The following is a 23,868-nucleotide window of genomic DNA, read 5'->3' as shown; positions in this document are numbered from 1 at the left end:
TTAGTCTTGACCTCCCCACCCCGCCTACAGAATCCATTTGCCCCCATTGACTGTGACCGTTCCCTCTGCTAGCCAGTACCCTCAATTTGCCCCACAGCTCCCCGATGTTAACAGCACTCATCCCTACCTTTAGGCCCTTGCCAGATATCTTCACATAGTATTGATCTAATCCACCCACCACTCCAGCAGCCGACAAAATGCATCTTCACCATCAACGTTAATCATTCAACAACCTGGTGCTCCACTTCACCCTCCCCTGCTCCTCCATGCACCCGATCGCCCTCACCCTTTCCTCCCCGACTCCTCCATGCACCCGATAAACCCCACCCTTCCCTCCCCGTTCCTCCATTCACCCGATCAACCCCACCCTTCCCTCCCCAACTACTCTCCCCTGCTCCTCCATGTAGCCCCCGCCCGTGCCATTGCACCATCCTGAGATGATTCACCTTTGCTGGTGCCTAGTCTGGAGGCAAACATCCATTCCAATGCTGGCATGGAGGTAAGCATCCATTGCAGTACTGTCCTGGAGGCAAACATCCATTCCAATGCTGGCATTAGTTTAGCAGATGGGTTGAAGAGAGAAGAGCACAGGTCTGAGACTCAACTGCAAAATTTGACTGTTGCACTCTACGTTGAAACATTTGTGAACCAGGTGGCATGGGAATATCGCTTGCCGTTCACATAATCAGGCAGGTAGGAATAAATTGTAATTATGCTTAGAGTAATGAGTATTCAAGTTATTTAAATGAATGCAAAGCTGCAATCCGCCACCGTGCTGGGGAAATCCTGGAATGCCACAAACCCTCCGCCGGCTTCATTCCTCTAAAATATCCTGTCGTCAGGAACCCTCCCGCCTAATTATATTACACCCCCTTGCCACCAAATCCGCTGTGACAGACAGCATAAAATTCCCCCGAGGAGATTCCTTCGCTATTTTCCAATCGGATGGGACCTTTCCAGAATCTAGGGAGTTTTGGAAAATTACAACCAATGCATCTACTATCTCAGCAGCTACTTCTTTTAAGACCCTAGGATGCAGGCCATCAGGTCCTGGGGTCTTGTCAGCTTTTAGTTTTAAGAGTGTTTGTGGTACCCTTTCCCTGGTGATTGTAATTGTTTTAAATTCCTCCCTCCCTTTCACCTCATGATATAGACAGTTGAATATCTAACTGTGCAGATGATACTAAGTTAGGAGGCACAGTGAATTGCCTAAGATAAGGAATGAGAAGTTACTGAGAGACATAAACAGATTAAGTAAGGGGGTTAAACTATGGCAGATGGAGGTCAATGTGAGAAGTATGAGACCAACCACTTTGGATCCAAGAAAGACAAATAAGAATATTTTCTTAATAGCAAACGGCTAGGAACTGTGGAGAAGCAAAGGGATACATAAATTACTAAAAACAAGAGCACAGGTACAGAAGTAATCAAAAAGGCGAATGGATTGTTAGCCTTCAACACAAAGAGGTGGAAGTTATGTTTCAGTTGTAAGAGCTCTGGCCAGACCCCATCTACAGTACTGCATTCAAATTTGGGCACTGCACCTCAGGAAGGATATATTGGCATTTCAGTGGGTATAGGACAGATTATCCAGAATTATACTAGTGCTTAAAGGGCTAAATTATGAGGAAAGGTTGCATAAACTTAACATGTATTGCTTTGCATTTAAAAGGTTGAGGGGTGATCTAATCAAGGTGTTTAAAATGATAAAAGGATTCCATAGAGTAGATACAGAGAAACTATTTTCTCTCATGGGGAATCCAGCACAAAAGGGCTTAATTGTAAGATTAGAGCTTGGCCATTTAGCAGTGAAATTAAAAAGCACTTGTTCACACAAAGGGTAGTGGAAATTTCCAAAAGGCTGAAATTTTTAAGACTAAGGTTTACAGATTTTTGCTGGGTCAGAGTATCAAGGGATATGGATCAAAGGCAGGAACATCATTGAGGTACAGATTATCCACAATTTGTTTGAATGGTGGAACAGGCTCGAGGGGCTGAGTGCCCTACTTGAGTTCCAATGCTTATTAAAAAATACACATGTTTAAAAGGAAAATAATTTTAATGGGGTACTTTCTCTTCAAAGTACTATCCATATTATCGAAAAATATTCTTTGAAATTTCCTTTGATTTTATAAAAATGTCTATTACACACACGGAGATCCTTAAGTTTGGTTTCCCTACCTTCTTGGCTGTTCTGAATACATGATCACGAGCAACCATCTCAGATTGGCTGCACAGGGAACGTTGAGAGTTGCAACAAAATTCCCAACCCACATCATTTTCTGGGGCCCCTCCAGCTCTCAGCCTCCCATTGTTACCTTATGGAACTGTCCCATGAAGCACTCATGATCTCATTGAGATCAGGAGGGTCACATGTTTGATCTGTGTTGGTTAGCTGAGCTAAGCTTGGGTGCCAGTAGAAGCGCTACAATTATCCACAGAACTTCATGGCCAGACAGGAGAAATTTGCAAAAGTTCTGGCTTCTAAATTCTATCCAATAATCTTTGGTGGAAAATTCACATAGCTAGATGAGTTTAGATCCGGCTCATCTGTGAAGCCCTCATGGTTAAATAATCTGCTAATGCTCACTGACTCAAACATAAAGCTTCTTCACTTGGGAAAGACATCAGATAGCTGCAGCCTCTATAGAACCACCTTTGGATTATGGGCAGAAAATCAAGAAAACTGAAAAATATAAAATCATTTTAACTTGCTGATAATTCATTAATTAAGCAATTGAAATCCATCTCTAGCGGATTATGGAATTTCTGCTTTAAAGAAATCCTGCCTTTGATCTGATCACAGCTGCTATCTGGAACAATTCAGACTGAAGTACTTTGATTTGCATTGGGTTTTGAGTTTATGGTATTACCTCAGACCATGAAGTAGTAAACCATTTGAAACATGGCCGCTCAAAGCACGTCGTTTCTTCAATCAACTTCTGAGCTGCATCACATTCCTCGGGATTGGGAATTTTAACTTTTCCATTCACGATTCCCACACACAAAACAACTCTCCTTTTCACCCCTCGGCCGCATGTTGTATTGCACTGTTGGAAGTAGACCAGATAAGCACCTTCAAGTTAAAGCCGTTACTGGAATCTTGAATTTAATACACCTCCAATGACAGCATAAATAAAAGGAGTTAATTTATCAATTCTCAAGACTGCTTAGGAAAGCTCCAATACTGGTAAAACTGACCATCACTTTCTCAGTTGCAGACTGTATGTCCTGATGCAGTCCAAGTGTGATCAACACATCTAGGTTATATAACAAATAAAACCAGCCCCACATAATGCCATGAAATAGCCTGTGCATATAATTCATGTTACAGTTGCTTCGAAAGCTGGCATAGGCAGAACATCCTATTGATTTTACCAAGTTCATATCTGGCTGGCTGCCTTGAAAAGTTATAATAAGCCTTTGAGCGTTCGGAACCCAATCTCAAGTGCTCTTAAATACCTCATAACCTTTTACACTCCATGTGGGAATTTCTCCAAATACACAAGGAGAAACATTACCCATGTTATACTCAAGATTTATGGTCCCTGAAATTATACGCTGAGTGCTGGCATGCAAATGCTCAACATACTCACCTAAAATTCCTCCCTCTGCTATTGTAGCAGAGGCATTAACCCTTTTAAAATAAATAGTTTACAGCCACTGATAAAACAGCGGAGAGAGAAATTTCAAATGCATTAAGTGTCCATCTACCAGTATCTCACAGCATCTGGGCTATAGGTTTACTTAAGGGGGGGTGACAGTGGTGTAGTGGTAGTGTCACTGGACTAGTAATCTAGAGATCCAGGCTAATGTCTTGGGGACACAGGTTCAAATCTCACCATGGCAGCTGGTGGAATTTAGATTCAATTAATTAATTAAAAATATCTGGAATTGAAAACTAGTCTCAGTAATGGTGCCATGAAACAATCATCAATTATCATAAAAACCCATCTGGTTCACTAAATGTTATCAAGGGCAATTGGGATGGGCAACAAATGCCTGCCTTGCCAGCTACATCTACATCCCATGAAAGATTTAAAAAAATGTTCATAACACCCAAATTCCTAATATGCACCCTCAGTGCATGTCATCTACCCTAAAAGATGGTTTAATATTAAATTATACTGTGGCTTATATATATTTAAATTGCAATAATGATTTATACATTTAAGGGTGTAGTCACACCATAATTGTAGTGCTGGTGAGAAACTGTCCAGCTTCATACGAATGCTGCTGTTTATGTAAATGCAGCCTGAATGTGGAGTCTGGGCTCTACCTGACACTGGAGCAAAGGGGAGTGAAACTCTTGAGGGAGGCATTATCACTCCACTTCACTTTGATGTCAGTTCTCGTCTTAGTCACCCAATTTACATTCCAAAAGTCTAATGTCGGTACAAATCCAAAAGTGCTTCCTAACAATGCTAAACATGTTGAGTGCACCATAGAATGCAATGAAAGTTTATACATATTTAAAATGTAATGCTGTTTATATATGCAGAATACAATAATGGTTTATATATAAAATTGCCGTGAAAATGTTATTTCTTTACTCACTCGTTCCCAGTCCTGGGCCAGCCAATGGGGAGGGCAATTTTTGGCTCCACAGGGATGCATAGCATGTGGTTTTGATTGAGGGTTGCACTGGGATTCAGGCATTACCCTGCCTTCTGAGTTTTTGCAGTACACATGTCTTATCATTCTTCCTTGCCCACAAGGCCCTGAGCACTGAATGTACAGGAAAGAAATCAATGCAACATCAATATAACAGATCATAGAATATTCTGATGGATGGTGATTCAAGTTCTTCTAATCAAATATAAAAGGTAGTTATTTCAGAATTAACACAAAGGGTAATGTGAATACCATGATGTACTGTATGTAGGTAGCCACTGTACAGGGAAGCCCAGGGGTAAATGAAGACATCATAAAACCCAACAATTAAAGGCTAATAGCTATTGGTCATATATTTCCCAAACAACGATGTGCATTTACATGATATCTTTATTATTAAAAACATCCCAAGTCATTTGATAGCAACAATGGATTGGGGAATAGACTCCGTCACGGAAGGAAAGATATAAGAGGGATGACCTAAAGCCTGGTAAACAGGTTAAGTTTTGAGAAGGCTTTCAACGTGGAGAAGTGGAGGGGATTAGGGCGGGCACTCCTGAAAGGAGGGTTAAGGCTCTGTAACCAATGGTAGAGAAAAGGGAGGGGAAATGCATAAAAAGCCAGAGTTAGAGGATTTAAGGGTCAGCGGGATTTTGGTCGAAACAAGGTTTGGGTGCTAGGGTGGGCCAAGGCCATGAAAGGGTTTTAAATTTAACATATAAGGGGTCATGGTGTAAATTTTATCCCACTATGGTCTCCAGGTGGCAGGCAAAGTGTGCCTCTCAGCACCTGTTGTGCCAACAGAAGACCTGGGACTCAATGTAAGACCAGCAGGTGGAAAATAAACACCCCAGGGCAGCCCATTGGTTCCAGTTTGCTGCAATATGGTATGGCACAGCCAGTCTCTGGGCCTGGAAAAAAAATAGGTCGGCAGTGGATCCATTCTTGAGAGCTGGTCCCTTCTTGGGACGAGTGGGCCCCTCTCAGGAGACATCCAGGTTATTTTTGTGGAAGCTATCGGAGTACTCCTGCTCATCCTGGTCCCATAAAAATACTTATCGGTTCCTCTTTGGCTGGACCACAACCTGATACTTGACTTTACCCAGATGAGTCCTAAATTTGCATTAGGGACCTAATAATATACCTCTGGTGTCCCCAAGGATCTATCCTTGGCCCCCTCCTATTCTCATCTACATGCTGCCCCTGACATTGTGCTTTCGGATGATGTCATGTATGCCTTTTCTTTTCGTTTTATGCTGTCCCTTTAGTTATCAGTCTTTTTTGACAAAGAGAGCTTTCGACCCTTAAAGGTATAAATCACATTAAACTATTTTTGAACACCTCCCACTGATCTTCTGTTGTTCAACCCATTAACAGACTTGCCCAGTTTAATGTGGACAGTCTCTGTCTCGACGCATTAAAGTCAGCCTTACCTATATTTAGTTTCTTAATAGCTATTTTGTGTTTTTCCCTTTCAAACATTACACTGAACTTAATCATATTATGAAAGCTATTAGATAAATATCCACGTTAGGCTGTAAACTAAATCTGGCTCATTACTCATTACTAAATCTAATATGGCACGTCCCCTTGCTGGTTGCAGGACATATTACTGAAGAAAACTATCCCGGACACACACTCAAGAAATTCACCATCTTTCTGACATGTGCTAGTCTGCTTATCCCAATCTATATGAAAGTTAAAATCTCCCATTAAAACCACTCTGCCTTTGATAAATGCTTGTCTAATCTCTGCATTTATAGAATTCACCACTTCACAACTGCTACCAAGGGTGCTGGTTACAATTCCTACTACAGCCTTAAATCCTTTTATATTTCGTAAATTGACCCACAAAAGCTCCACTGCCTGTTTATCCCTCGTTATATCCTCTCTTATCATTGAAGTGATTTCCTCCCTTAATCATTAAGGATACTCCTCCCCCTGTACCAACTTCTCTATCTTTCCTGCAGACTTTATAACCTGGTATATTTCCTTCCCAGTCCTGAGCATCTTACAGCCACGTCTCAACAATGGCTACTATGTCATAGCCTCCAAGTTGAATTTGAACCTGCAATTCATTCAATTTGTTCCCTATACTCTGTTTTTTTACAGAATGCTTACTTGGAGCACACGCCCTAACCTCTGAACAAAGAACAGTACAGCACAGGAACAGGCCATTCGGCCCTCCAAGCCTGCGCCGATCTTGATGCCTGCCCAAATCAAAACCTTCTGCACTTCCGGGGACCGTATCCCTCTATTCCCATCCTATTCATGTATTTGTCAAGATGCCTCTTAAACATCTCTATCGTACCTGCTTCCACCACCTCCCCCGGCAGCAAGTTCCAGGCACTCACCACCCTCTGTGTAAAGAACTATAGGAGGCATGATAAGTAAGCTCGCAGATGACACGAAAATTGGTGGTGTCGTAAATACTGAGGAGGAAAGGCTTAGATTACAGGAAGATATAGATGGGCTGGTAAGATGGGCGGAGCAGTGGCAAATGGAATTTAATCCTGAGAAGTGTGCATTGATACATTTTGGGAGGACTAACAAGGCAAGGGAATATACAATGGATGGCAGGACCCTAGGAAGTACAGAAGGTCAGAGGGACCTTGGTGTACTTGTCCATAGATCACTGAAGGCAGCAGCACAAGTAGATAAGGTGGTTAGGAAGGCATATGGGATACTTGCCTTTATCAGCTGAGGCATAGAATAGAAGATCAGGCAGGTTATGATGGAGCTGTATAAAACGCTAGTTAGGCCACAGCTGGAGTACTGTGTACTGTTCTGGGCACCGTACTATAGGAAGGATGTGATTGCACTGGAGAGGGTGCAGAGGAGATCCACCAGAATGTTGCCTGGGCTGGAGCATTTCAGCTATGAAGAGAGACTGAAAAGGTTAGGGCTGTTTTCCTTAGAGCAGAGAAGGCTGCGGGGGGACCTGATTGGGTATACAAAATTATGAGGGGCATATATAGGGTAGATAGGAAGAAACTTTTTCCCTTAGCACAGGTGTCAATAACCAGGGGGCATAGATTTAAGGTAAGGGGCAGGAGGTTTAGAGGGGATTTGAGGAAAAGTTTTTTCACCCAGAGGATGCCTGGAATCTGGAACACACTGCCTGAACGGGTGGTAGAGGCAGGAACCCTCACAACATTTAAGTAGTATTTAGATGAGCACTTGAAACGCCATAGCATACAAGGCTACGGGCCAAGTGCTGGAAAATAGGATTAGAATAGATAGGCTTGATGGCCGGCGTGGACAGGGTGGGCTGAAGGGCCTGTTTCTGTGCTGTATAACTCTATGACTCTATGGCTGAAGACTGGCATCTGTGATGCAGCGGACCTTAGGAGGAGGCCGAGTTGGATTATCCACTCAACACTTCAGGTTGAAGATGGTTGCATATGCTCCAGTCTTGCCTTTTGCAATGATGTGCTGGGCTTCCCCTGTCTTTGAGGATGGGGCATTTGTGGAGCCTCCTCTTTCTTTTAGTTGTTTAATTGTCCTCCACCATTCACAACTGGATGTGGGATCGCTTAGCTCTGTCTGTCGCATGACGTTTCCGCTGTTTGGCATGCACATAGTGTTGTAGCTTCACCAGGCTGACACCTCATTATTAGGTATGCCTGGTGCTGTTCCTGGCATGCCCTCCTGCACTCTTCATTGAACCAAGGGTGATCCCCTGGCTTGATGGTAATTGTAGAGTGGGGGATATGCCGGGCCATGAGGTTATAGCTTGTGGTTGATTACAATTCTCCTGCTGCTAATAGCCCACAAAACCTCATGGATGCCCAGTTTTGAGTTGCTGGAAATCTATCTCATTTAGCACGGTGTTAGTGCCACACAACATGGTGGAGGGTATCCTCAATGTGAAGACGGGACTTTGTCTCCACAAGGACTGTGCGGTGGTCACTCCTACCAATACTGTCATGGACAGATGCATCTGCGACAGGTAGATTGGCGAGAACGAGGTCAAGTTTTCCCCTTTTGTTGGCTCCCTCACCACCTGCCGCAGATCCAGTCTAGCAGCTATGTCCTTTAGGACTCGGCTAGCTTGGTCAGTAGTGGTGCTACTGAGCCACTCTTGGTGATGGACATTGAAGTCCTCCACCCAGAGTACATTCTGTACCCTTGCCACCCTCAGTGCTTCCTTCCAAGTGGTGTTCAACATGGAGTACTGATTCATCAGCAGTAGGTGATAATCGGCAGGAGGTTTCCGTTCCCATGTTTGACTTGATGCCATGAGACTTCATGGGGTTTGCAGTCAATGCTGTGAACTCCAGGGCAACTCCCGCCTGACTGTATACCACTGTGCCGCACCTCTGGTGGGTCTGTCCTGTCGGTGGGATAGGACATACCCAGGGATGGTGATGGTGGTGTTTGGGACATTGTCTGTCAGGTATGATCCCATGAATATGACTCCCAATTTTGGCACAAGTCCCCCAGATGTTAATAAGGAGGACTTTGCAGGGTCGACAAGGCCGGGTGTGCCGTTGGCATTTCCGGTGCCTAGGTCGATGCCAGGTGGTCCATCTGGTTTCATTCCTTTTAGGCACTTCTCTAGTGGTTTGATACAATTGAGTGGCTTGCTAGGCCATTTTAGAGGGTGAAGAGTCAACCACACTGCTCTCGGTCTGGAGTCACATTTACATCACACCAGGTAAAGACTGCAGATCTCCTTCCCAAAGGACATTAGTGAACCAGATGGGTTTTCACAACAATCGACAATGGTTTTATTACTGAGACTAGCTTTTTAAATTCCAGATTTATTCATTGAATCTAAATTCCACCAGCTGCCATGGTGAGATTTGAACCCGTGTTCCCGGAGCATTAGCTCAGCCGCTGGATTGCAAGTCCAGAGACATTACCACTATGCCACTGCCTCCCCTTACAACTGATATCTGTGTGTTACATTAAATAGAACAGGAAAGCAGTCCAACATCTTACTCTTCTCCAAAGGTGCCATAGGATTCTCTATACTCATCTGTGAGGGCAAACATAGTTTTGGTTTAACATTTCATCCAATAGACAGCACCTCTGACAATGCAGCATTCCCTCATTAACAGTATTGCACTGGCGTGTCAATTGAGATTATGGGCTCAAGTTTCTGGAGGTGGGCAGGACGTGAACTCATTACCTTCTTAATCAGAGGTAAGAGTGCTACCACTGATCCAAAGCTGACTCCCGAGTTAATAGAAAAAAAACACAATTAGATACTTATTTGCTAAGAAGCGCAATTTGGTATGCATCCCCTGATGCTGGGCTCAAAACTTGTAGGATTTGAACCTTCCACTTTCAGACCTAGAGACAAGGGTGCTATTAACTGAACTAAGCTAACAATTGGGCCACTAAGTTACAGTCAAAGCTTTGTTTTTCTTCAGTGTCTTACACTTCTACCAAATGAATTTCCCAAGTCTTTCGGATGCGATCCCATGGCATACTATTTTGAAGAGAAGGGAAGGGAAATTTTCCCTGTGACTTGGCTAATATTTACCCATCAGCAAACACTTAGAAACAGATGATCTGGTCATTATCACATTGCTGTTTGTGGGAGCTTGCTGTGTGCCAAACAGATACCATGCTTCCTACATTATAATAGTTACTACATTTCAAAAGGACTTTATTGGCTGTAAAGCACTTCGGGATGTCCTGAGATCATGAAAGGCACTGTATAAATGCAAGTCTTTTCTAATCTGTATCTTGAAAAATGATTGATATTCTTCACAGGAGAGATGCATTTTGAGTTGGCAGTTCAGGAAACAGGTACTGTCAGTCTTCACATCACATTACAAGTGTGTGTCCTTCTAGCAAGAGGTACAACCCATACAAAAAGATTGCAACATTTCAAAGGAAAGTGAAAAAAGCTATTTGGGGAATTTATTTGTAAAACATACCAAAGTATGAATTAGGAGCAGGAATAGGCCACTCAACCAATCGAGCCTGCTCCGCCATTCAAAACAATCATGGCTGATCTGATTCTAACCTCAACTCCACATTCTCACCTACCCCCGATAACCTTTCACCCCCTTGCTTATCAGGAATCTATCTAACTCTGCATTCAAAATGTTCAAAGATTCTGCTTCCACTGCCTTTCGAGGAAGAGAGTTCTAAAGACTCATGACCCTCTGAGAGAAAAAAATTCTCCTCATTTCTGTCTTAAATGGGCAACCCCTTATTTTTAAATAGTGACCCTGAGTTCTAGATTCTCCCACAGGGAAAATATCCTTTCCACATCCACCATGTCAAGACCCCTCAGGATCTTATATGTTTCAATCAAGTCGTCTCTTACTCTTCTAAACTCCAGCAGATACGAGTCTAGCCTGTTTAACCTTTCCTCATAAGACAACCCATCCATTCCAAGTATTAGTCTGGTAAACCTTCTCTGACCTGCTTCCAACACATTTGCATCCTTTCTTAAATGAGACCAGTACTGTACACAGTACTCCAGATGTGGTCTCACCAATGCCCTGTATAACTGAAGTATAACCTCCCACTTTTGTATTCAATTTCCCTCACAATAAATGATAACATTCTATTTGCTTTCCTAATTATTTGCTGTACCTGCATACTAACCTTTTGCAATTCATGCACTAAGACACCCAGATCTCTCTACATCTCAGTGCTCTGCAATCTCTCACCATTTAGATAATATGCTTCTTCTTTATTCTTCCTGCCAAAGTGGAAAATTTCACATTTTAACATATTATACTCCATTTGCCAGATCTTTGCCCACTCACTTAACCTATCTATATCCCTTACGTCCTCTTCGCAACTTACTTTCCTACCTATTTTTGTGTCATCAGCAAATTTAGCACCATACTTTCGGTCCCTTCATCCAAGTCATTTAAATAAATTGTAAAAGGTTGAGGCCCCAGCACTGGTCCCTGTGGCACACCACTTGTTACATCTTGCCCACCAGAAAATGACCCATTTATGTCTACTCTCCCTTTCCTGTTAGCTAGCCAATCTTCTATCCATGCCAATATATTACCCCCTACACCATGAGCTTTTATTTTCCGCAATAACCTTTGATGTGGCACCTTATCAAATGCCTTCTGGAAATCTAAATACAATACATCCACTGGTTCCCCACTATCCACAGCAAGTGTTACTTCTTCAAAGAACTCCAATAAATTGGTTAAACATGATTTCCCTTTCACAAAACCATGTTGACTGTGCCTGATGACCTTGAATTTTACTAAGTGCCCTGCTATAACGTCTTTAATAATAGCTTCTAACATTTTCCCTGTGACAGATGTTAAGCTAGCTGTCCTGTAGTTTCCTGCTTTCTGTCTCCCTCCCTTTTTGAATAAAGGAATTACATTTGCTATTTTCCAATCTAATGGAACCTTCCCTGAATCTAGGGACTTTTGGAAAATTAAAACTACGCATCATCTATCTCACTACGCACTTCTTTCAGGACCCTAGGATGAAATCCATCAGGACCCGGGGACTTCGCAGCCCGCAGCTCCAACAATTTGCTCAGTACTACTTCCCTGGTGATTGTAAATTTCTTGATTTCCTCCCTCCCTTCCATTTCCTGATTTACAAGCTATTTCTGGGATGTTACTTGTATCCTCTATAGTGAAGACCAATGCAAAATACCTGTTCAATTCATCTGCCATCTTCTTATTTTCCTTTATTAATTCCCCAGACTCACGTTCTATAGGGCCAATGCTCACTGTTAACTTTTTTCTTTTAAAAATATCTACAGAAACTCTTACTATTTTTATATTTCTAGCTAGCTTTCTCTCTTACTCTAATTTTTCCCTCCTTATCAGTCTTTTAGTCATTCTTTACTGTTTCTTATATTTTGTCCAATCGTCTAACCTGCCACCCATCTTTGCACAATTACATGCTTTTTCTTTAAGTGTGATACTATCTTTAACTGTTTTAGTTAACCATGGATAGTGGGTCCTCCCCTTGGAATTTTTTTTTCTTGTTGGAACGGGTGTAGGTGGAAATGTGGAGTAATCAGTTCAGCCATGAACTTATTGAATGGCGGAGCAGGCTCGAGGGGTTGAGTGGCCTACTCCTCCTAATTCGTATGCTTGTATGTATCCATTCGGTGTATTCTGAAATATCCCCTTAAATGTTTGCCACTGCATCTCTATTGACCTATCCTTTAACATAATTTGCCAGTTCACTTTAGCTAGCTCTGCTTTCATGCCCTCATAATTGCCCTTATTTAAGTTTAAAATACTAGTCTTAGACCCATTCTTCTCTCCCTCAAACTGAACGTAAAATTCAATCATATGATTGTTGCTACCTAGGGGCGCCTTCACTATGAGGCCATCAATTAATCCTATCCCGTTGCACAATACCAGGTCTAGTATAGCGTGCTCTCTGGTTGGCTCCAGAACGTGCTGTTCTAAGAAACTATCCTGAAAACATCCTATAATCTCCTCATCTAGGCTACCTTTGCCCATCTGATTTTTCCAGTCTATATGTAGAGTAAAATCCCCCATGATTATCGCCATACCCTTTCTGACAAGCTCCCACTATTTCTTCCTTTATACTCTGTCCTACCGTGTGGTTACTGTTAGGGGGCCTGTACACCATTCCCACAAGTGACTTCTTCCCTCTATCATTTCTCATTTCTACCCAAACCTCTTCTACATCCTGGTTTCCTGAACTTAGGGTCATCCCTCTCTAATGTGTACATACCATCATTGATCAACAGAGCCACCCCTCCACCTTTTCCTCGCTTTCTGTCCTTCCTAAATGTCGTGTACCCTTCAATATTCAGGTTCCAATCTATGTCATCCTGCAGCCATGTCTCTGTGATGGCTATCAGATCATACCTATTTACTTCTATTTGCACTATCAGTTCATCTGTTTTGTTTCGAATGCTACATGTATTCAGAGACTGAGCCTTTACTTTTGTCCTTTTATTATTTCTGTAAAGTCTGGTCTGCACTGCTGACTTACTGTTAGATTTATGCTCTCTATCCCTTCCTGTCACGGTCTGTTTATCATTTCCCATATTAATACTTATATCAGACTGGATTGTTGTAAAATATATTTTTGACATAAATTACTTACTACATTTCTTAAATAAAACATGTATTCAATAATTCATTTTTTTATTCATAACACAAATTAACAAAACATTTAACCATCAATATTACCTAGAAAAATGGATCTTGTGTTGTACTGTTTGTACCTGTTTTGGATTGTAACAGTCACTATCATGACCTTGATTATTACTCTTCCTGTCACTGGGATGATATTGCTAATATTATGGCAGCTACATTCAGTGCCCTACTCCTTACTGGGATTAGAATAAGAGGGACATTCAGTGACCTGGTCTAAATTGCTTTTCCAGGTCCAGAATGTTTGAATTTATTTTTTTTTTAAAAAGGGATGGTGCTGCTTGTAAGCTGATTAGTAGACATGATTAAGTTGCCAGCCTAGATGCTTCCGCTTCTTTTTGCCTTTCATTTCTCCAGTTGAAAGACGACTTATATTAAACAAGGTGAAAGAACAAATAAAGGAGGACAAATGTGAAAATGAAGATTCAAAGATGCTGTACAGAAAATCAGAGCAGTTGTTCAATCTGTTCTACAGTCGGACTTACCGGACCCCAGTCTGAAACAGTCCACTGTCGATCACAAGGGGGTCCAACACAATCTTTCTGAGATGGCGGCTTTGTTTTCTCATCACACAAATGTTCTTCCTTTGAACATCTCACTTCTCTCGTCACAGTAACCCGTTCTGCACACTTTGCTGTACACTGGGGAAAAAAACATTAGTGTATGAACTGCACAACAGACCTTTGATACTTTGTTACACCTCTTCCACTGTACTGTGTGTTATCGAAGTTATAAAAGGTGAGGTATTGAGTCAGCGATTCCTACGCAATGAACTCTCAAACAACTTTTGTCAGGGGAAGGCAGTAAAAGGAGAGCAGCTGTTTTGCCACATGGAGGGGGAAATCAACCCTCTCCATCTGCCAGCATCCAGGCTAACAACAGCTTTGGCTGATGACAGGTTTCCTGTCCGACTTCCCAGCTGGGGAAGTATGAGTGTAATAGTCATTACACTGAGACCTGAATAAGAGAACAGTGAGAATGTTGTCAATTCCTTTTACTAATTACATCACAACAGATTTTGCTTCTACATCTAAAAGGACTTTATTCTGTTTTGCCCAATTTTTTTGCTTCCTTTTTTAAGCAAGACGTTATAGGATGGTGAGTCAGTCTGACTGCTTCATCACACAGAGCATCAGCATCATCTGTATTGCAGTTTGCATTCAAAAGATTACCTTCCACACACTACTAGTAATTAGTAGCACTATGGGGAAAGTCTTTGCTCGAGTCGCTCTGAACAGGCTCCAGAAGCTGGCCGAGCGCGTCTACCCTGAGGCACAGTGTGGCTTTCGTGCAGAGAGATCGACTATTGACATGCTGTTCTCCCTTCGTCAGATACAGGAGAAATGCCGTGAACAACAGATGCCCCTCTACATTGCTTTCATTGATCTCACCAAAGCCTTTGACCTCGTCAGCAGACGTGGTCTCTTCAGACTACTAGAAAAGATCGGATGTCCACCAAAGCTACTAAGTATCATCACCTCATTCCATGACAATATGAAAGGCACAATTCAACATGGTGGCTCCTCATCAGAGCCCTTTCCTATCCTGAGTGGTGTGAAACAGGGCTGTGTTCTCGCACCCACACTTTTTGGGATTTTCTTCTCCCTGCTGCTTTCACATGCGTTCAAATCCTCTGAAGAAGGAATTTTCCTCCACACAAGATCAGGGGGCAGGTTGTTCAACCTTGCCCGTCTAAGAGCGAAGTCCAAAGTACGGAAAGTCCTCATCAGAGAACTCCTCTTTGCTGACGATGCTGCTTTAACATCTCACACTGAAGAATGCCTGCAGAGAATCATCGACAGGTTTGCGGCTGCCTGCAATGAATTTGGCCTAACCATCAGCCTCAAGAAAACGAACATCATGGGGCAGGATGTCAGAAATGCTCCATCCATCAATATTGGCGACCACGCTCTGGAAGTGGTTCAAGAGTTCACCTACCTAGGCTCAACTATCACCAGTAACCTGTCTCTAGATGCAGAAATCAACAAGCGCATGGGTAAGGCTTCCACTGCTATGTCCAGACTGGCCAAGAGAGTGTGGGAAAATGGCGCACTGACACGGAACACAAAAGTCCGAGTGTATCAGGCCTGTGTCCTCAGTACCTTGCTCTACGGCAGCGAGGCCTGGACAACGTATGCCAGCCAAGAGCGACGTCTCAATTCATTCCATCTTCGCTGCCTTCGGAGAATACTTGGCATCAGGTGGCAGGACTATATCTCCAACACAGAAGTCCTTGAAGCGGCCAACACCCCCAGCTTATACACACTACTGAGTCAGCGGCGCTTGAGATGGCTTGGCCATGTGAGCCGCATGGAAGATGGCAGGATCCCCAAAGACACATTGTACAGCGAGCTCGCCACTGGTATCAGACCCACCGGCCGTCCATGTCTCCGTTATAAAGACGTCTGCAAACGTGACATGAAATCGTGTGACATTGATCACAAGTCGTGGGAGTCAGTTGCCAGCATTCGCCAGAGCTGGCGGGCAGCCATAAAGACAGGGCTAAATTGTGGCGAGTCGAAGAGACTTAGTAGTTGGCAGGAAAAAAGACAGAGGCGCAAGGGGAGAGCCAACTGTGCAACAGCCCCAACAAACAAATTTCTCTGCAGCACCTGTGGAAGAGCCTGTCACTCCAGAATTGGCCTTTATAGCCACTCCAGGCGCTGCTTCACAAACCACTGACCACCTCCAGGCGCATATCCATTGTCTCTCGAGATAAGGAGGCCCAAAAGAAAAAGAAAAAAGAAAGAATGGACTGTTCCTGACAAATACAACCAAACTATTTTCTTACGGATGGTCCTTTGTTTGTTTCTCATCATAGCTACGGAGATGCAAGGAAGAAGCCCTGTAATGACTTTGGGTAACAAGGGGAACCTCTCCAAGTATCATAAGAACAGGAGTAGGCCATAACACCATAAGGGCATAAGAAATAGGAGCAAGAGAAGGTCATTCGGCCCCTCGTGCCTGCTCCGCCATTCAATAAGATCATGGCTGATCTGAATGTGGCCTTAACTCCAATCTTCTGCCGCTCCCCCCATTACCCTTGACTGCCTTGTAGATCAAAAATCTGTCGAACTCAGCCTTGAATTTATTCAATGATCCAGCCTCCACTGCTTGCTGGGGAAGAGATTTCTAAACACTAACAACCCTCTGAGAAGAAAAAATTCCTCCTCATCTCCATCTCCTTAATTTGAAACTGCACTCCCTAGTTCTAGATTCCCCGAGGGGAAACATCTTTTCAGCATCTATCCTGTCAAGCCCCCTTAGAATCTTACACTTTTCAATAAAATCATCTTTCAATCTTCTAAACTCCAATCAGTATAGGCCCAACCTGCTCACTCTTTCCTCATAAGACAAACCCCTCATTCCAGCAATCAGCCTAGTGAACCTTCTCTGAACTGCTTCCAATGCAAGTATGTCCCTCCTTAAATAAGGTGACCAAAACTGTACACAGTAATCTAGGTACGGTCTCACCAATGCCCTGTACAGTTGTAGCAAGACTTCCCTACTTTTATATTCCATCCACTTTGCAATAAAGGTCTACATTCCATTTATCATCAAGAGCACAAGAAATAGGAGCAGGAGTAGATTATATGTCCCATTGAACTTGCTCCACCATTCAATAAGATCATGGCTTCAACTCCACTTTTCCCCCCCACTGGCCATATCCCTTGAATCTGAGAGACCAAAACTCTGTCTATCCCAGCCTTAAATGTATTCAGCGATGGAACATCCACAATCCTCTGGGGTAGAGAATTCCAAAGATTCACAATCCTCTGAGTGAAGTAATTTCTCCTCATCTCAGTCCTAAATGATCAGCCCCTTATCCTGAGACCGTGCCCCCGTGTTTTAGATTCCCTGAACAGAGGAAACAATCTCTCAGTGTCTACCCTATCCAGGTCCTTCAAAATCTTGTATGTTTCAAGGAGATCACCTCTCATTCTTCTAAACCCCAGAGTATAGGCCCAATTTACTCAGCCTCTCATCATGGGACAACCCTTCATCCTAGGGACCAATTTAGTGAACCTTCGCTATACTGCCTCCAAAGCAAGTATATCTTTTCTTAAATGTGGAGACCAAAACTGCACACAGTACTCAAGATGTGGTCTCACCAAAACCCTGTACAATTGCAGCAAGACTTCTTTAATCCTAATTACTTGCTGTACCTGCATGCTGACGTTTTGTGTTTCATGTACAAGGATACCCAGATCCCTCCGTACCACTGCATTCTGCAATCTCTCTCCATTTAAATAATATTCTGCTTTTCTATTATTCCTGCCAAAGTGGACAAGCTTATATTTTTCCACATTATACTCCATCTGCCAAATTCTGCCTACTCACTTAACCTATCTATATCCCTTTGCAGACTCTTTGTATCCTCCTCACAACATACGTTCCCACCTATGTTCGTATAGTCAGCAAATTTGGCTACATTACACTCAGTCCCTTCATCCAAGTCATTAATATAGATCGTAAATAGTTGAGGCCCCAGCACTGATCCCTGTGGCACTCCACTAGTTACAGTTTGCCAACCTGAAAATGACCCATTATTCATCCCAACTCTGTTTCCTGTTAACCAATCCTCTATCCATGCTCATATATCACCCCCAACACCACGCGCTCTTACTTTTTACGTGGCACCTTATCGAATGCCTTCTGGAAATCCAAATACACTACATCTACTGGTTCCCCTTTATCAACTCTGCTTGTTACATCCTCAAAGAACCCTAATAAATTTGTCAAACATGATTTCCCTTTCACAAAACCAAGCTGACTCTGATTGTATTGTGATTTTCTAGATGTCCTGCTATTACCTCTTTAATAATGGATTCTAGCATTTTCTCAACAACTAACTGGCCTATAGTTTCCGGCTTTCTGTCTTCCTCCTTTCTTGACCAGAGGTGTTACATTTGAGGTTTTCCAACCCGCTGGGACCTTTCCAGAACCTGGGGAAGTTTGGAAAATTACAACCAATGCATCTACTATCTCTGCAGCCAATTCCTTTAAGACCCTAGGATGCAGGCCATCAGGTCCAGGGGACTTGTCACCCTTTGTCCCATTACTTTTTCTCTAGTGATAGTGATTGTTTTAAGTTCCTCCCTTACTTTTGCTTCCAGATTTTCTACTATTCTTGGGATGCTTTTTGTGCCTTCTACTGTGAAGAGATACAAAATACTTGTTTAAAGTCTCTGTCATTTCCTTGCTTCTCATTATTAATTCTAGTCTCAACCTCTAAGGGATCAATGCTCCCTTTAGCTACTGTCCCTTTGTATATATTTGTAGAAGCTCTTACTGTGTGTTTTTATATTTCTTGCTAGTTTTCTCTCATACTCCAATTTCTCACTTTTTTTTAAGTCATCCTTTGCTGGTTTCTAAAATTTTCCCGATCTTCTGCCTACCACTAATCTTCGCAGCATTGTACGCCTTTTTTTTTTAGCCATGAATGGTGCATCCTTCTGGTACAGTCTTTCTTTCTCAATGGAATATATCTTTAGATTTAGATTTAGAGATACAGCACTGAAACAGGCCCTTTGGCCCACCGAGTCTGTGCCGACCATTAACCACCCATTTATACTAATCCTACACTAATCCCACATTCCTACCACATCCTCACCAGTCCCTATATTCCCCTACCACCTACCTATACTAGGGGCAATTTATAATGGCCAATTTACCTATCAACCTGCAAGTCTTTTTTTTTTGGCTGTGGGAGGAAACCGGAACACCCGGAGGAAACCCACGCAGACACAGGGAGAACTTGCAAACTCCACACAGGCAGTACCCAGAATTGAACCGGGTCGCTGGAGCTGTGAGGCTGCGGTGCTAACCACTGCGCCACCTTTGTTGAGAATTATAAAATAACTCCCTAAATATCTGCCACTGCTTCTCTACCGTCATACCTTTAATCTATTTTCCAACTCTACTTCAGCCAAATCTGTCTTCATACCCTTGTAATAGCCTTTAAGTTTAAGGCACTAGTTTCAGACCTACATTTCTCACCCTCAAACTGAATGTGAAATTCTATCATCTTATGGTCATTCTTGCCTAGAAGATCCTTTGCTATGAGATCATTAATTAATCCTGTCTCCAAAATAGCCTGGTCCCTGGTAGATTCTAGAACATTTTGTTCGAAGAAACTGTCCCGAATACACTCATCCTCCAGGTTACCTTTGCCAATTTGATTTGTTCAGTCGATGTGAAGATTAAAATCACCCATGATTATTGCCATACCTTTCTTGCAAGTCCCCATTATTACTTGATGCATACTCTGTCCTACTTTGCAGCCACTGTTAGGCGGCCTATAAGTTCTCTCACCAGTGACTTCTTTCCTTTGTTATTTATCTCCACCCAAACTGATTCTACATCTTGATCTTCTGAACCAAGATCCTTTCTCACTATTGTACGGATCTCATCCTTTATTCACAGAGGTACCCCACCTCCTTTTCCTTTCCTCCTGTCCTTCCGAAATGTCAAATACCCTTGAATATTCAGTTCCTAGCCTTGGTCACCTTGCAACCATGTCTCTGCAATGGCTAACATAACATACTCATTTATTTCTATTTGCGCTAGCAATTCATCCATCATATAAAGAGCCTTTAATCCTGTCTTCTTATCCTTTTTGCCTACACTGTCCTTATTTACTGGTGCACTCTTATGTTTGTACACTCTGTCCCTTCCTATCACACTCTGGTTCTCATGACCTGTATCATTGCACCTGCACTATTTCCTTGTCCTTTCCCTTTAACTTTCCAAATCTCCCCTCACATAAATCCTCCCCCCACTATTTAGTTTAAAGCCCTCTCTACCACCCTTGTTATATGATTTACCAGGACACTGGTCCCAGTATGGTTCTGGTAAAGATTGTCCCAATGGTACAGCTCCCTCTTTCCCCAATACTGGTGCCAGTGCCCCATAAATCAAAACCCACTTCTCCCACACCAATCTTTGAGCAACGCATTCCACTTTCTAATTTTTTTTTTTATTATTCTTTCATGGGATGTGGGTGTTGCTGGCAAGGCCAGCATTTGTTGCTCATCCCTAATAGCCCTTGAGAAGGTGGTGGTGAGCTGCCTTCTTTAGTTTTAGTTTTTAGAGATACAGCACTGAAACAGGCCCTTCGGCCCACCGAGTCTGTGCCGACCATCAACCACCCATTTATACTAATCCTACACTAATCCCATATTCCTACCACATCCCCACCTGTCCCTATATTTCCCTACCACCTACCTATACTAGGGGCAATTTATAATGGCCAATTTACCTACCAACCTGCAAGTCTTTTGGCTTGTGGGAGGAAACCGGAGCACCCGGAGAAAACCCACGCAGACACAGGGAGAACTTGCAAACTCCACACAGGCAGTTCCCAGAATTGAACCCGGGTCGCTGGAGCTGTGAGGCTGCGGTGCTAACCACTGCGCCACTGTGCCGCCCTCATGAACTGCTGCAGTCCATCTGGTATGGGTACACCTACAGTGCTGTTAGGGAGGAAGTCCTAGGATTCTGGTCCAGCAACAGTGAAGGAATGGTGATATATTTCCAAGTCAGGATGGTGTGTGACTTGGAGTAAAACTTGCAAATGCTGGTGTTCTCATGCATCCGTTGTCCTTGTTCTTCTAGGTGGAAGAGGTTGTGGGTTTGGAGGTGCTGTTGAAGGAGGCATGGTGGGTTGCTGCAATGCATCTTGTAGATGGTACTCACTGCTGCCACTGTGCATCAGTGGTGCAGCGAGTGAATGTTTAAGATGGTGGATGGGGTGCCGATCAAGCGGGTTGCTTTGCCCTGGATGGTGTCAAGCTACCTGAGTGTTGTTGGAGCTGTACTCATCCAGGTAAGTGGAGAGTATTCCATCACACTTCTGAGTTGTGCCTTGTAGATGGTAGACAGGCTTTGCGAAGTCAGGAGGTCTGTTACTCGCAGCAGAAATACCAGCCTATGACATGTTCTTATAGCCACAGTATTTATGACTGCTCCAGTTCAGTTTCTGGTCAATGGTAACCCCCAGGACGTTGATAGTGGGGGATTCAGCGACAGTAATGCCATTGAATGTCAAGGGGAGATGGTTAGATTCTCTCTTGCTGGAGATGGTCATTGCCTGGCGCAACGTAACTTGCCGCTCATCAGTCCAAGCCTGAATGTTGTCCAGGTCCTGCTGCACATGGACACAGACTACTTCAGTACGTGAGGAGTCGCGAATTGTACTGAACATCATACAATCGTCAGTGAACATCCCCACTTTGGACCTTATGATGGAGGAAAAGTCATTGATGAAGCAGTTGAAGATGGTTGGGCCTAGGACACTACCCTGAGAAATGCCTGCAGCAATATCCTGGGACTGCAATGATTGACCTCCAACAACCATAACCATCTTCCTTTGTGCTAGGTATGACTCCAACCAGTGGAGAGTTTTCCCCTTGATTCCCATTGACTTTAGTTGGGTTAGGACCCCTTGATGCCACACATGGTCAAATGCTGCCTTGATATCCAGGGCAATCATTCACACCTCACCTTTCCCTAATGCCAATTTGCTCATAGCTCAGGTGGCAATCCAGAGATTATTACCTTTGTGGTTCTGCTTTTTAATTTAGCCCCTAGGTGCTCATACTACCTCAGCAGCCTTTCTTAGTCCTACCTCTATCATTGGTACCCATAACGGCCACAGCAACTGGATCCTTCCCCTCTCACTCCAAGTTCTTCTTCAGGGCTGGCGAGATGGTCTTAACCCTGGCACAGAGCAGGCAACAGAGTCTTCGGGACGCATGCGCTCGGCAGCAGGGAACTCTATCTATCTCCCGAACTATACCGTGCCCTACTACTATTACATCCCTTTTTACTTCCCCCATTTAATTGGCCCCGAGGCTCCTCCAGTGCTACCTTCTGGATCCCCTTACCTGCCTCTCTTGCAGTCATACCCTCCTGTCCCAGAGAACAGACCAAATCTGAATTACCTAGCCTAAGGGATGTGACCGCTTCCTGCAACAAAGTGTCCAGTTAACTTTCCCCCTCCCTTATGCATCGCAGTATTCGAAGCTCGGACTCCAGCTCATCAACTCTGAGCCGAAGTTCCTCAAGCTGTAGACACTTACTGCAGATGTGGTCGCAGTGGATCACACTGGTGTCCACTAGCTCCCATATGCTACAGCTGCAACAGATCTCCTGCCTTGCCATCTTTACAGTGTTTTATTTAACAAATTATGTTTAAGAATATAACTCAGCAATTATCTGTAGTTATATCAGTTGGTTTAACTAGTACCAGTTAAACTACTGCCCCAGTTTAGAGAAACAAAACTTAAAACTCATGAACCACTCACCTGCCTGCTCACCTAATTAACCCCTTAAGCCTGTTCCCCCATGTAGTGAAACCTCCGTTGATCTGCGAACTAACTCCATATACCCATCTTTGCCCCACCTCCATTAATAACTTCAGTTAACAAAATTCTATCAATCAGATTAAAAATTAAATCAGATATACAGCACAGAAACAGGCCATTCGGCACAACCAGCTCATGCTGTCATTTATGCTCCACTCGAACCTCCTCCCATCTTTCCTCAACTAAACCTATCATTGTGACTTTCTATTTTCTTCTCCCTCATATGCTTGTCTAGCTTCCACTTAAATGCAAGTACACTATTTGCTTCAACCACTCCCTGAGGTAACGAATTCCACATTCTCACCATTCTTTGAGTAAAGAAGTTTCTTCTGAACTCCGTATTGGATTTCTTGGGCTGGAATTTTACACCCCCCCCCCCCCCACCCAGGACTGGGCTACTGTGCTGGTGGCGGGAAGGGCGCATAATTGAATGGGAGGGTGGGGTTGGGACAATTCCCCACGCATTCCCACCCCTGCTGCAATTTTACCAAGGGTGGTGGCGGTGAGAAATGGCCTGTCTGCCCCTGGCCAATCAAGGCCCTTAAGTGGCCAATTAACTGACACTTAAGGGCCTTCTCCCGCCGTGACTGGTATTTTACCAGTGGCTGTTGGGTGTCTTAGGCCCCACAGAACACGGCCAGGTAAAACCTGGCGTCCTCCTGATCGGGCACCCTGTACCCCACGGAGGGCTCCCCTGAAGCCCCAACTGCCCCCACTAAAATAAAGACCCAATCCCTCCCAACCGACAGCCCTTGCCTCACCAGGGCCTGGACGATGGTCTCCGGCGATGT

At 43.5% G+C, this 23,868-nt stretch overlaps 1 protein-coding gene across 1 annotated transcript in view; it reads right to left on the bottom strand.

Annotated features, from left to right (window-relative positions):
- The window catches only part of adamtsl2 (ADAMTS-like 2), a 203,765-nt gene that overhangs the window by 21,177 nt on the left and 158,720 nt on the right, over nucleotides 1-23,868 (bottom strand). Inside the window, exons 17-19 of the mRNA XM_068011827.1 lie at nucleotides 14,195-14,350; nucleotides 4,558-4,728; nucleotides 2,874-3,050 (exon numbers count right to left, since the gene is read on the bottom strand). Of these exons, the coding sequence (XP_067867928.1) occupies nucleotides 2,874-3,050; nucleotides 4,558-4,728; nucleotides 14,195-14,350 (504 nt within the window). The remainder of the gene's footprint in view (nucleotides 1-2,873; nucleotides 3,051-4,557; nucleotides 4,729-14,194; nucleotides 14,351-23,868) is intronic.

Source organism: Heterodontus francisci, chromosome 32, assembly GCF_036365525.1.
Source record: "Heterodontus francisci isolate sHetFra1 chromosome 32, sHetFra1.hap1, whole genome shotgun sequence".
NCBI classification, from domain to species: Eukaryota; Metazoa; Chordata; class Chondrichthyes; order Heterodontiformes; family Heterodontidae; genus Heterodontus; species Heterodontus francisci.
Note: the sequence above shows the minus strand (reverse complement) of the source record. Positions and strands in the feature narration are given on the sequence as shown.